This window comes from Drosophila navojoa, chromosome 3 (genome assembly GCF_054131105.1).
Source record: "Drosophila navojoa isolate 15081-1374.11 chromosome 3, UAZ_NAV_1.0, whole genome shotgun sequence".
NCBI classification, from domain to species: domain Eukaryota; kingdom Metazoa; phylum Arthropoda; class Insecta; order Diptera; family Drosophilidae; genus Drosophila; species Drosophila navojoa.
In genome coordinates, this window is record NC_142891.1 from 21,911,802 (window position 1) to 21,924,723 (window position 12,922).

The 12,922-nt window shown below is 34.5% G+C and overlaps 1 protein-coding gene across 1 annotated transcript; it reads right to left on the minus strand.

The window, feature by feature from the left end:
* Positions 1–4,804: 4,804 nt before the first annotated feature.
* LOC115563573 (uncharacterized) lies at positions 4,805–5,470 on the minus strand. Its single transcript, XM_030386829.2, has one exon. The coding sequence runs from the start codon at positions 5,398–5,400 to the stop codon at positions 5,059–5,061; it is 342 nt and encodes a 113-aa protein (XP_030242689.1). The 5' UTR covers positions 5,401–5,470; the 3' UTR covers positions 4,805–5,058.
* Between the last annotated feature and the right edge of the window lie 7,452 nt (positions 5,471–12,922).

Below are 12,922 nucleotides of genomic sequence, written 5' to 3' on the forward strand. Positions count from 1 at the left end.
TCTCACCTCTCGTACTCCCTCCTCCCCCTCTCCCGACTATACACAGTCTACATTTTTTTTTTTGTGTGGCTTTAATATTTCAACACATTTTGCATTGCAGTTGCATAGAGAACGCTTGAGTTGGCCCCCAGGACAAATGCCTCACGCTCCAAGTGTCTCTTTTTGTGGTAATTTATGCATGTTGTTTGCGTACTGCTGACTTTTTCGGCATTTACTCGTTATAGAATAAATAAAATATGTCACAAAATGCTTTGACATGCTTGTTACATTTTCTACACATATAAACTACAGTTTTAACAGAATTTTAGAATTTTCGAATTTGTGCTTGGGTTTACATATAATTTATGGATTTTCATGTTTTGAGGAATTTACATCTGTCAATTTATATATGCTGTATATACTTAAATGTAGATAAATATAATGTAAATATACATGCATAGATACAAAGATACTTAGATACATAGATATGTAAATATATAGATACATAGATACATAATTACATAGATACATAGATACATAGATACATATATACATATATACATATATACATATATACATAGATACATAGATACATAGATACATAGATACATAGATACATAGTTACATAGATACATAGATACATAGATTTTAGATAAAGATATTAAAGATATTATTATTTAGATATTTATTATATATTTTATTAGTATTTGAATATTTTCTCTTTCACTGGAGAATAAATTCTATCTAGGCTAATTCCCTCTTGTATAAGCACTTGTAAAACTAATTTTTCTTAAATTTCAAAACATGTTGGCCGTAATCACTGCAAGAACGACAAAAAAATAATTCTGATACAGCCTAAGCCCTCAAATTGTCATCACAATTTGCATTCGAAATGGCTGAAGCATTCTGGCCAAAAAGAGCAGCGCACAAAAGAGACAAAAGGACGCTGTCGGCCTTGAATAGAGTTTATTTTTATTGCACACAATTCTAGATTTTTGGTTGGAGCTCAGTCAGTTGTCAGCTTTAGTGGGGTTGAGCGGCAGCTTATCACAGAATTGGCAGTTAGACTTAATTGAATATTCAAATGCGCCTGTGTGCATATTTAAATGCGACTGGCCCAGAACTGTTTAGCATGCCAAGGCCCATGAAGCTGTCAGCTTGAGTGAAAATATTGCGAATCATTAAAGTATTACGCAATGAAATTATGAAAACTGTTTTAAATTAATTACTCTAATTGAAACAGTGCTGCGGCTTTTGCTGACACTTTTTGCTGGCTGGGAAAAAGTGAAAATGAAAACTAAATTATGCATGAGCATAATTCACATTTGATAAACAATAAGTGCAACGAAGCTCGTTAAAATTGCATATAATTAAATGTTTAATCACTTCATGGTATAAAATATAAACTTTTTGGTATTCTATAAATTTGAATTCAAATTTTAGTTAACAAATTAATTTTACAATAACCATTTTTTTTGTTGTTATCAAAATTTAACATAGACTTTAGCTGACAAAATGTCATACACATGCTATTTCCTTTATTTATAAATTTGCACTTATCCAATGTCTAGCAGCTGTCAACGAGCACTTCTCGCTGCCCTCGCAATTTGCATTTACAGCTTTACGATACTCGTTCAAGAAAGGAAGAGAGTTGCTTGGTTCACTAAGCTGTATATTTGCTTATTAATATATGTATATTTAAGCTTAAACTGTCATCCATATCTCCCAATTTATTATAGTTAGAGTTTTATTAAGATTCGGCAAAAATTGAGTATATAATTAGAACAAAATATATAAAAATATTAATTTCTTTTTGCAATCTAGAAATTTGGTAATAAATCCATTTGTGAATATGATTTTTGAAAAACTATACCTCTTGGTTTAATCATAAGCGAGAATTGTGCAGTCAGAGTCATCCTGTTCTTACTTATTTCATTTGCTCGTTGCTTGGTTTTTATTTTTATTTTATTTTTGGCCTGCCTGAAAGGCTAAATGAAAAGTGTTCAACTGAGATTTACTTAAGAAAATTCTAAGCAACATTTCCCCAGATAGCAGACAGCAGCCAGTGCAAGGCACAAGGCAGAATGCAAAGACTGCTGCTGTTGCTGCTCCTGTCGCCACTTGCTTCGTGTGCTCTTGCCAAATGTGCAATCCTTGTTTATTTACATACTTTGCCTGCAGCCTTTTGTTGTGCAATTGACTATGTCTATAGCAATTGTGTTTTATTTAAACAATGAGTAAAAACTGTAGAATAATTTAAAACGCCTCGCCTATGCATAATTCAGTATTTTAAATATTTATGAAACAAATAAACATATGCAAGCAGCAAGCCGCAACAATAAATTCAATTTTGCTTAAATACAACATTTTATGAACAAATATTGCCAAATTGAACAATAAATCAGCGAAATATGTCAAAGACACGAATAATAGATACTCTCTAAATAATGTTTGATCTGATAAAAGTTCAATATATTGTAATCAATATTTGTATTATATCTAGATTTTATTTATATATTGTTGTCTTTATAAGTACGAAGAAATGTAAAAGTTGTGTATATAAATACCAAAGTCTTCTTAGAATATTTTATATTTTGTACGGTATCTAAAGCGTGTCTCATTATTCATTATGCTATCAGTTTTTGTTTCAGTAAAATAGAAATATATGAAAATTAAATAATAATTTAATTAAATATATGCGGACCATAAAACAAAAATTTCGGGGAAGAATTTTTCTTACTCTACTCAGGTAAATATTAGGCAACAATAAATTGATGAAGAATAAAAAAAAAATCCACAAACATAAAACATATTCAAAAGAAAATAAATTCAAAAATATTATGAAAATATTTAATTACATTACAAGATAGCTCAAATCACAAAATCTAAACTAAAACTTGAGCATGCAATCTTTGCACTTACAAAATAGAATGATGTTTAAAGCACGTTTCATGTCTCTAATTAAATGGCCACACTTGCCCAAAAGCTAGCCAAAAGAAAAGAAATGTATTAAAATGGAATGAAAAAGAGAAGCCACGCCTTTGGCAGAAAAAAAATGGTGATATATCCTTCGTCTTTGCCGTTGTTAACGCAATCGCCATCGCAATCGCCGTCAACAAACGGCATGGACATTAATGCTTAAGCTAAGCGCATTCTCCATTATAATTAAATACGCCACGAACGTAGTCTTGTCCACGAGCCACACATACACACACAAACACACACACACTTTGCATAGTGCACAGTGCAAATAAGTAGCCTGGCTCCGAAATTCTGTGAGTAATTAAGGTAAGTCAGCTGTTGGCCTTTGCCCTCACCTACGCACCTTTTTGCCACCGGAAATTAAAGTTGTAGTTATTTTTTTATTCAAGGCTCGTGAGATTCGGTTGTTTTGCTTTCGTTTCATTAAGACAGATATTAAGGGATTTGTAGTGCTTTAAAGTTTAAGTGGCTGAGCAAGTTTCTGCTGCACTTTAACATTATCATAAATAAAGGCATGATAAGTGAGCCTTCAAATTTTCAGTTTATAATCTAGATTAATTTTTCATTTACAAGTTCGGATTTCTGCAAAATATTTCGTATTTTTAAATTGTTACTCAAATTTGTTTTCTCTTCTGGCTTTCTCTTAGTATTATACAATGTCGATGAAACAGACAGTGTAAAGTAAAGCTGAAAGTTAACAGTCAATAAAAATTCCGAATTGATTTAAAAATGTAAATTCAAGGTATAATGGCTTTGTATCTAAGAGACTTGACCAACTGACTGGATTTTCAATCTATGAATTGTTCGAATTGCTAACTTTAAAAAATAGAGCAATGGAATCACAAAGGTTTCGGCAATAAAGTCTTTTTATAATTGATCCGGGAAGTTCTAGGTATAAATATACTGTCAGAGTTCAGTTGTATTGTGTGTGTTAAGCCCTGCTAAGTGTTGATTAATAATAATAATAAATATTATCTATGACCTCAAATCTGACCCAGCAACAGTGATAGATTCTATTGAATTGAGTCATTTGCTTATACTTGAATCACTATGTAATCTTGCAAACATAAAAAGACAGAGGGAGCGAGAGAGGGAGAGGGTGAGAGAGAAAAAGAGAGAGAGAGACTGAGATAGATATCACCTCAAACTAAATACATATTTGTTTTTGATATTTATGACTTACTTTATTTTGATTGCTCTTTGAATTATGTCTGATATACATAAAGAGACAGACAGAGAGAGAAAGAGAGAGAGAGAGAGAGAGAGAGAGAGAGAGAGGGAGATAGAGAGAGAGGGAGGCAGAGATACTGAGATGGATATAATATCAAAATAAAAGCTGAATCAATTGAATGTTACAGATGATATGTATATTTATGCAGTTTCCATAATAAAACATTTCTTGAATATAAATATAAGACTCTTAGATCTATTTTTTATCTCCATCATTTATTTAAGTCCACAGTCGACCTTTCAATAACACTGAGTTTGATAAAACTATTATTGCTTATACTTTTACACCACTCGTATGATTGTTGAAGTTTAGTGTCAACAATTTCGTCATTGTTCCAATTACATCTCAATGTCGTTGCATTGGTTTGCCTCGCACTGAGAGAGTTTCACAAGTTTTCTTGAAATTCAGGTCGTGTAGAGCACATTTTTATGAATGCTTTATGATGTTAATTGTTTATTGGTCATAAGAAACGTTTTTATTGCACTTAGTAGGATTGTATATAAAGCAAGTTGCCTCAATATTAGTGTTAAGTTCACAGGAATACTAATAAATATAAATAAATATACAGCTATGCAGCGAAGTCCAAATTATTTCTTTGATATTTTAATCGAATTTTATTTTTTATTATTATTATTATTATTATTTTTTTTTTTTTCAATTTAAAAGCTAGTTGCTATCAGTATTAACTAAGAAATGCTATAATCAGCAAAAGTCTTTTCGTATATATTTTTTTTTTCTATTTTCATGATAACTTTCAAATAACATTTAGGAGCCGAGAAATTTGCTAAACCATTCAAAAATCACATAGATGGGAATATTCATTGCACTGGCGCTGAGCGTAGGAGCAGCACGTGGTGTTCCTTGAATCACCGCACCTTAATGCTGTTCACTTCAATCCAGATCATCAGCGCCGCTATGACCACATAGACGCACACAATGAGTAACACCTGCAGTGGACTGGCTGTAAATACCATTACCACCAGCATCACGGTGCCCAGCAGAAAGACGAGCGCCAGGAATATGATCATCATGATCGTGGAAGCGCTGCGATACCAGGCATTTCGCTTGTCCGGCGGCGGCACATTCTTCGGTCTCAGCGGGCTATATTCCTTGTGATATTGTGTCTCGAAGCCGCTGGTAAAGTCGATCTCATCGTGAGCGCTCTGCGACACCGTTGCTGCCGCCTTCTTCTCGTCCGTGCCGTCCATGCCGTAAGGCGTTCGTGTTTTAACTAACGAAATTCCGATGGCGTTTGGTGTATTCTCTATTGCGACTGTAACGACTGGTGCGGCTGAGCAGTCGCAGTCGCTGTCGTTGTCGTTGTCGCTGTCGAAGTCGCAGTTGTTGTCTGCCTCATTATCACAGCCCAAAGGTGTTAATTGTGGCAACAACAACAGCTACAGCAACAGCAACAGCGCTGACAAATGTGTTCATATATATGGATTTTTTTTTTTGTGTGTGACTCAGATAAGATAAGACGCTGAGACGACCGAGAGAACGATTCGACGACGTTTGAAGTTCGATGTTCCACGCTCGAGGCATTTACTAAAGTGCAATCTTATCAATTATGACTTCAATATATTTCTAACGCTTCAGCAGCTCCCGCCCAACAATAAATATCTAAGTGTACTAATTAGGGGTTTTTTGTTATTATTTGTAAACAAAATTGTTGCGTTTTGTTGCCCAGCTCTGTTGACTCTCTCGCATTGCTATTTGTTGTTGTTGTATTCAGCGTATTTGCTTTTCATCATGAATGAAATCCGTTTCATGTATTTTTTTTCTGTTTTGTTTGTTTGATGGTTTGTCACAAATACACAAATCAAATTTTTTGTGACGCACCCGCGCTGTGTCGGCGTACTTAAAGCTAAAGGGCGCCAAATCGGTGGAAAAGCTTGAAACTTAAAACAAAAGATCTTTGAAGATAAGTTCTGATTAGGTAAGCCAGCAATTAAAATTATTTATTTTCAAGGTTTTCAGTCGCAGTTATCTATTTGTTACTTAATTAAGTATAGAGTAGTGAACTTTGTGTTAAGTGTTTTTTCTGGCTACAATTGAGAATATTGTAAATGACCTCAACTGACTACCTAATACTCGTTTAGTGTTTAAGAATAACTGATACTCATTGATAACGATAACGATTTACCTCTTATGTATGTATTAATATTATTTAATTCATGTGAAGCTATAACAATGTCAATTTCTTCTTATACTTTGACACTATCTGTGGCTTTATAGAATCATGTACAAAATACACACACATAATACATAATATATACAAATATTAGTTCCTTTATATACAAAGTTATATTTATATAAAAAATATTCTCGATTTGCTGGGCTGCTCGCCGCCTTTTATTGGAAATGTCAAATAGCAAACGCAACATTCCTCTTACAAATAAACATATGTATATTGTTCCAAAAATAACTTATCTCCATTGTCATGGTCTCCCGCGGCGTGTAATTGGAGCGTAGAGCTCTCATGTTTCTATACTTGATTGCTTAGAGCTTTGATGATACTGGATTCATGGATAAGCAAGGGTATGTACAAGTATATATTCTCAATTGTAAGGGTGTATGCTGACGGATGAATGGGTCATAGGGCAGGCACAGCTAACTAATATACCCATTTCATTTTATGCAATCATTCTTTTCTCCGTCAATCGACAACTGGATATCAAAACTTCACTGAGCGCTGATAAAAATTAAAAGCATTCAAACAAACTATTAGATTTAACAAATTGACAGTGATTCATTGCTTGTAACAGTAGCCCACTTGAGATTTTGGAGTACCCAACAAACATATTTTTTGTAATCAATTAAATTCTCAATGAGACAGAGATAACTGAATTATATTATGTGTGTCAACTTGACTGAGGCTTTTAAGGGTTTGAATATTGTGTTTTATTTATATACTTAATAATATTAAAGCTATACTAAAAAATATATATTTTTTAAAATAATACGTACCAAATAAAATAAAGACAAAAAATATATTTTTTTTTAATGTCTCAAAAAATATTAAAAAATTTTTATAATCATTTTTTTTTTTTTAAGATATCGTGTAATTTTTTTAATCTTATACTTAGCTCTCTGTTAAAACATTAATTTAATATCAAAATTAACTATAACAGTGGCTACAGGGTATATCCAAGTCATCACCGTGAACTGCCTTACATCTGCCTTCATATAGCGATCATTCTATCCATTTACAATACCCTCTGCATACACACACACACATTTTCCCTCTCACACACTCACACTTCTCCACCCCACTAAGCTTGATTACATGCAGTAAATTTTTGTATTTGCGCCGCATAAATATTTGCTTTTCATATTTACGATTGGCTTTATTTTTATTGCTCATTGAAAGTATATAACAATATAACTGTAAGTGTGAATGTGTGTGTCAAACATTTTAATCACCGATTACATATGTTGTTTGTTGTTTGGAATTCATTAAAATAGATATATTCAGCATGTTGAATAAACAACATTCATAATTTATGTTCTATGTTGACACAGAATACAATTATTAGTAAAGTATGAATGCAATGAATACTAATTATGTATTATATTTTATTTACATATATTTGTGAAACCAATATTTAAAATGGGTTTTTAATTTAGTCATCGATCGTTCAGAAATTTCAATTTAATCAGAGGCAGTTAACCGAAATCAATTCGTCATGGATATGTCAACATTGATAAGGATTGCGCTTTAGTTAAGTTAATTAATTTTTAGATATTTTTGTAAGGTAAACCCTAACCAACCAGCGTAAGAAGTTGGTAAGTTGAGATGGGTGTATCTTAACAAAAATCAAAATTCTATAAAATACACATGACTCTATATTTAAAATTTTAAAACTCTAGCTCTAAAGAAACTCATTCGATCTGCGCATTTAAAACTCGGATTCACAAACAGAATTTCAAATTTCAACTTGTGGCCCTGATCAAGAATATATATACATTATGGGGTCTGCCACATTGTATGTACAAAATATCCCAGCAGCTGGAAGGCAATACATAATAACCATCTTGTATACATTTCGAGCACATAGTTTAGAGGGGATAAACTGCGACGGAGTAAAACAAAAACTGAGAAAAAGACTTCTTGGAATGATATTTGCTGACTTTTGTTTGTTGCCGGCAATTGAAATTGAAACTCAGCGCAATCATAATATACATATTCATATGTATATACAAAATATTGGTGGCAGTTGGCGATGTTGGATCAGTTTGCCAGTTGCCTTAAAGCTGATAACAACGCGCCAGAGATTTCGATTTTGTTGCTGCAACATGTGGTAGTTAAAGTGCATTCATATTAATTTTGTTGTATTTCATTGTTTACTTTGTTTATTTTTCGTTTTTCACAAGTGAAAGCCGTGAAATTTTACTACAGCAGACCATAGAGTGCGAGGAGCAGCAGGAGCAGCCAGAGGTGATCATTGATGTGGGCCAATTGGACGCTGACGGCGAGGCGATCTTGCAGCTGTCTGAAGACTTAGATGCGACAAGATTCTACACGTGCAAAGCGAATAACTTCCTCAGGTCGCTAAGCTGGAGCCAAGTGGGCATTCTATTTTGCGTCTTATACAATTGTTTCATTGTTGTCGTATTGCTAATATCGTTCATGCACTCCAGGCTGGCAAAATAAATATGCTTACCGTGCACATAATCAGAATTGCATTTTCAAGTGAGTGCGCGGGTCAGCACGAGTTGACCGACAAATCGACAGTCCCTAAACGCATTTCAACTTTATCCTCGGGGCGACTACATGGATCCATTGCTGCCAAACAATTTAAGTTGTTACCAAAGTCATCAGCATTCTGGCTGCGGCTACTGCTTGGCAAAAACTTGCCCCTGCTGCATTTTTTGCTTCTGTTTTCTCTTTATTTTATTTGCATACCCTGTAGGTCGTCTAAGTGGCATAAGGGGTATATGTATTTACAGATGTGTAACTGAGCTGATCAATAATATATTAAGGCAAGTATTTAAAGTAAGTAAATAGTTATATTTGACTATCGATTGTTGCATGTCATCGAGCTATCAAATATCGATAGTTTTTTACAGAGCATCTGCTCGTTGTTCAATCAAGTCTCGCGCATTTTTTCTTAGTTCTTTTCTCAAGTGACAAAACTTCTTCTAGCAATTGCGCATTTTGCATAATACGGAACGAAAGCCCGTGAGACATGCAAAGGCCATATTGCAACGTCCACAGATGCGGAATGATCAGAGCAGGAGTTGTTGCTTTTGAAAGCTGCTTAGCAATTAGACACAACTGAAGCATTTGCTGACATTCAATTCGATTCGTTGGCGACGCCGGGCAGGGGGGTGCCTGAAGAAATATATAATATGACCGCAGAAGCTGAGCGCTTGGCCTGTGGACTATGAATTATGAGCGAGAGAGTGGGAGAGAGGGAGAGAGAGCGAGAGCTTGCGGCCTTGCCAGGAAGTTGGCCAGGAGGCCAGTAGCTGCAACTGTGCGCCGTATTTCATGGCGGCCTGTCATGCTGCTGGCTGTGCACCGCCCCTCGGCCACAATTCAACGAGCACTTTGCTGCCAACTTTCTTTCTCCAAATTTGTATTTTCTTATTTTTTTTTTTTGTATTTTTGGTTTTTGTTTTTTTGCTGGGACCAAAAGTTTTTGGGGGCTCGCACTTTTCAATTGTTTTGGGCTCTTATCTAGGTATGAATTTGTTTAGCTGGCTCACGCTTAAAGCGTTGCAGCACATTAATCTTTAAGCCCCATTTTGCGCACCTCTCATTATTCAAATCTAAGACCGTGCTTAAAGCGAAAGCAAAAAATCTAGATGAAACTGTAAAATCAAAATTCATGAGGCACTGCGCGAGAATTATAGCGACTTTCTAGACTGTCTTAAGGTGCCCCACCCCACCGCGCTCTCGCTCAAGTTCCGCTCTCTGTCCCCCTCTCTCTCTCTCACTTGCTCATTCTCGCTCTCTCTATCAGACTGCCCAGAATGCGTTTGTTGTTGCAAACTTTTTCCATCAAAAGTTTCGGTTTTCGATACGCTCGCAGCCTCCGCTGCTGCTAGCTGCTGCTCTCTGCCTGGCTTTCCTGCCAAGTGCCACTTCCGTTTTGCGTCAGCGCACACGGCTGTGGCTCACAAAAGTGTGACTGAAGTGGTTCAGTCTGCAGCAGCCAGCGCACAGGTGTTAATTAACTGAAGCCGCAACAATCTGCAGCGCGATGCCAGGCACTAAATTTTAAATTGCAATCTGGCCCAAATTACTGGGACTTGCATTTGTACGCATCATGTATTGGCCAAAACCCGTGCGCTGGGATTATATATATTTTATGTTGTCATTTTTTTTCCTTTATTTTTTTTTGGCAGATTTTTTTTCGCTTTTTTTTATAGCTTTTTCAAAGTTGGTGCAAACTTTTTGGCTTACATCATGGCAGTGTGGGTGGTTGCGCCTTTTTTTTTGTACCTGTGTTTCTTTTTATTTGTAGCTATGCAGATATTCTAGCCACGTTATTATCAGCGTTTATAAAATGTAGAGCGGATAAGCTGCTGGTGCAAACCTGCCAAAATATTCATAGCAAATCGTGTCAGCTGAATACATTTGGCTAAGGCTAAGCAGGGACTAAAAAGCTGAGACTTGAATATGCGATAGCAGTCTTGAATTAAAAAGTAGTACAATTAATTAATTACTCTATATATTTGCTATGAACATTTAAAGAGATTTGCTACTAATGTCAGTCTAAAGAGCTGTCAAGTAGTATTACGTTATGGCAAGAACCAGTGACGGCTGCATCGAATTCAAACGAGCTGCATTTCGTTTTCATTTTTAATGTCAACAGCTTCAGCCAATGCAAATGCTCCTTTAATTTGTGACAGCTGTTAGTTAGCTTTGAATTATAAAGTTACAGCATTAATAAATAAATTATTTTCAATGGCCAATTTTATTTGTGTAATACCTCTTATCAATATTAAAATAAACTTGATAGCATATATTCTCTTTGATTAATTTCCACAGTAAATTTCATAGTTGTCTATTTTTGTTTTGGTTTGAGGAATTCCTTGAATTTAATTTATAAATTCATAACTTATCCAAGCCTTAGCAAATAATATAAAAAAAAATACAAAACGAGCGTTACATATTTATTAAGCTATTTATAATCAAGAGTAACCAGCGTAAGTTATGTAAAAAAATTGCCTGTGGGTAACGAAAAATGCGAATTATTTCCATGCAAATGCCAGGCTCGTACCACATGCAATTATTTATGAAATGTTAATTAAAATAAGATGTGTAGTAGGTCTAAAAAGCAAAAAAAAAAATTTGAATGTTATTTATGGCCAAGTGATTTGTTGTTGCTGTTGCATTCTAAAATTAATTTTAACATGCAGCTGAAGCACACACACACACACACACACATACACACACGAATACAAATGCAATTTGCAACAAGCATTGAATCCAATTAATAAATAATGAGCAGGTCTTGTACTCTGACTGGCTCTGTTGCGCCTGACAAGCTGCTGCTCTTGCCAGCAACTTAATGTCCTTCACAGCTGCATGCATGTAGAAGCAGAGAGAGTGAGAGAGAGAGAGAGAGAGAGAGAGAGAGAGAGGGAGAGAAAGAGAGAGTGTGTGTGTGGAGAGCATCGATGCTTGTTTTCGAGTGAAATTAGTTACGGTGTCGTATAACGATGCTTGGAGCTGACGACATCCAGTTCAACCTTCAGTGCCATATGCGTGTGACCAAGTGCAAGCACGCTTGATCTATCATCATTTGTTGGCCATGTCACAGCAGACACTTGGCCCAATTGATTTAGGAGCCTCAAATGAGCTAAGCCGGTTGGTTAGCAGGCAGTTAGGCTAAAGGGCGTGTCTAATTAAGGCACAATGAGTAGCTGTGGAGAATTAACGCAAGAGTTTCTTTGACAGGGGGAGTCATCAGCGAGCGGTTAAGCTCCATTAAGAGTTTTGCCTGAACTTGAGAGTTTTGCGCTTCATTAGAACTTTGCATTCAGAGAGGCTTACGATAACAATGCTATTGAAAGGATATATTTAGATGTTGAGAGTATAACTGAAATCTATTTGATCTGTTTGACAATTTAGTTTTTCGGATAAGCTTTGATTGAACTGATTGATAAGACTACTTAAGCATTAGTTGGTTCATAGGCCTCGATCTTAATATGTATGTATATTTGCTACTACTTCAACTACACTTATATAAAGATTATTATTTTCTTGCTCATCATAATGAAAAGAGTCTCTATAATGAAATTAATTTTGTAAGTAATATAATATTTAAATATATATTATATATGTAAATATAATATATAAATAATAATTAAAATTATTAAAAAATTAAATATTAGCTTCTAGCTGAGGGATAATCTTTCATTATACCACAATGTATTTAATATAATATAGAACAAAAAATGTAGTTTACATTTTCATATAATCATTTAAGATTCTACTTACTTTACTAACTTTCTATTAATTTTTTATTTTTTACTTAAACAAATTTGTTACCATAAAATTTGATATGTAACATATAAATATATTGTATCAAGTTTCTTCACACTTCACAAAATACCCCACAAAGAGCTATGGTACATATTATCCCCAGCTTATTTACTGATAACTTATTTTTGCAAATTATTTACAACAAAATGCAATCTATTTATTCTTTCCCACATAATAAATTTGTCTACTTATTCGTATTAGCATTTATCAAACTGACACCACGACGAACT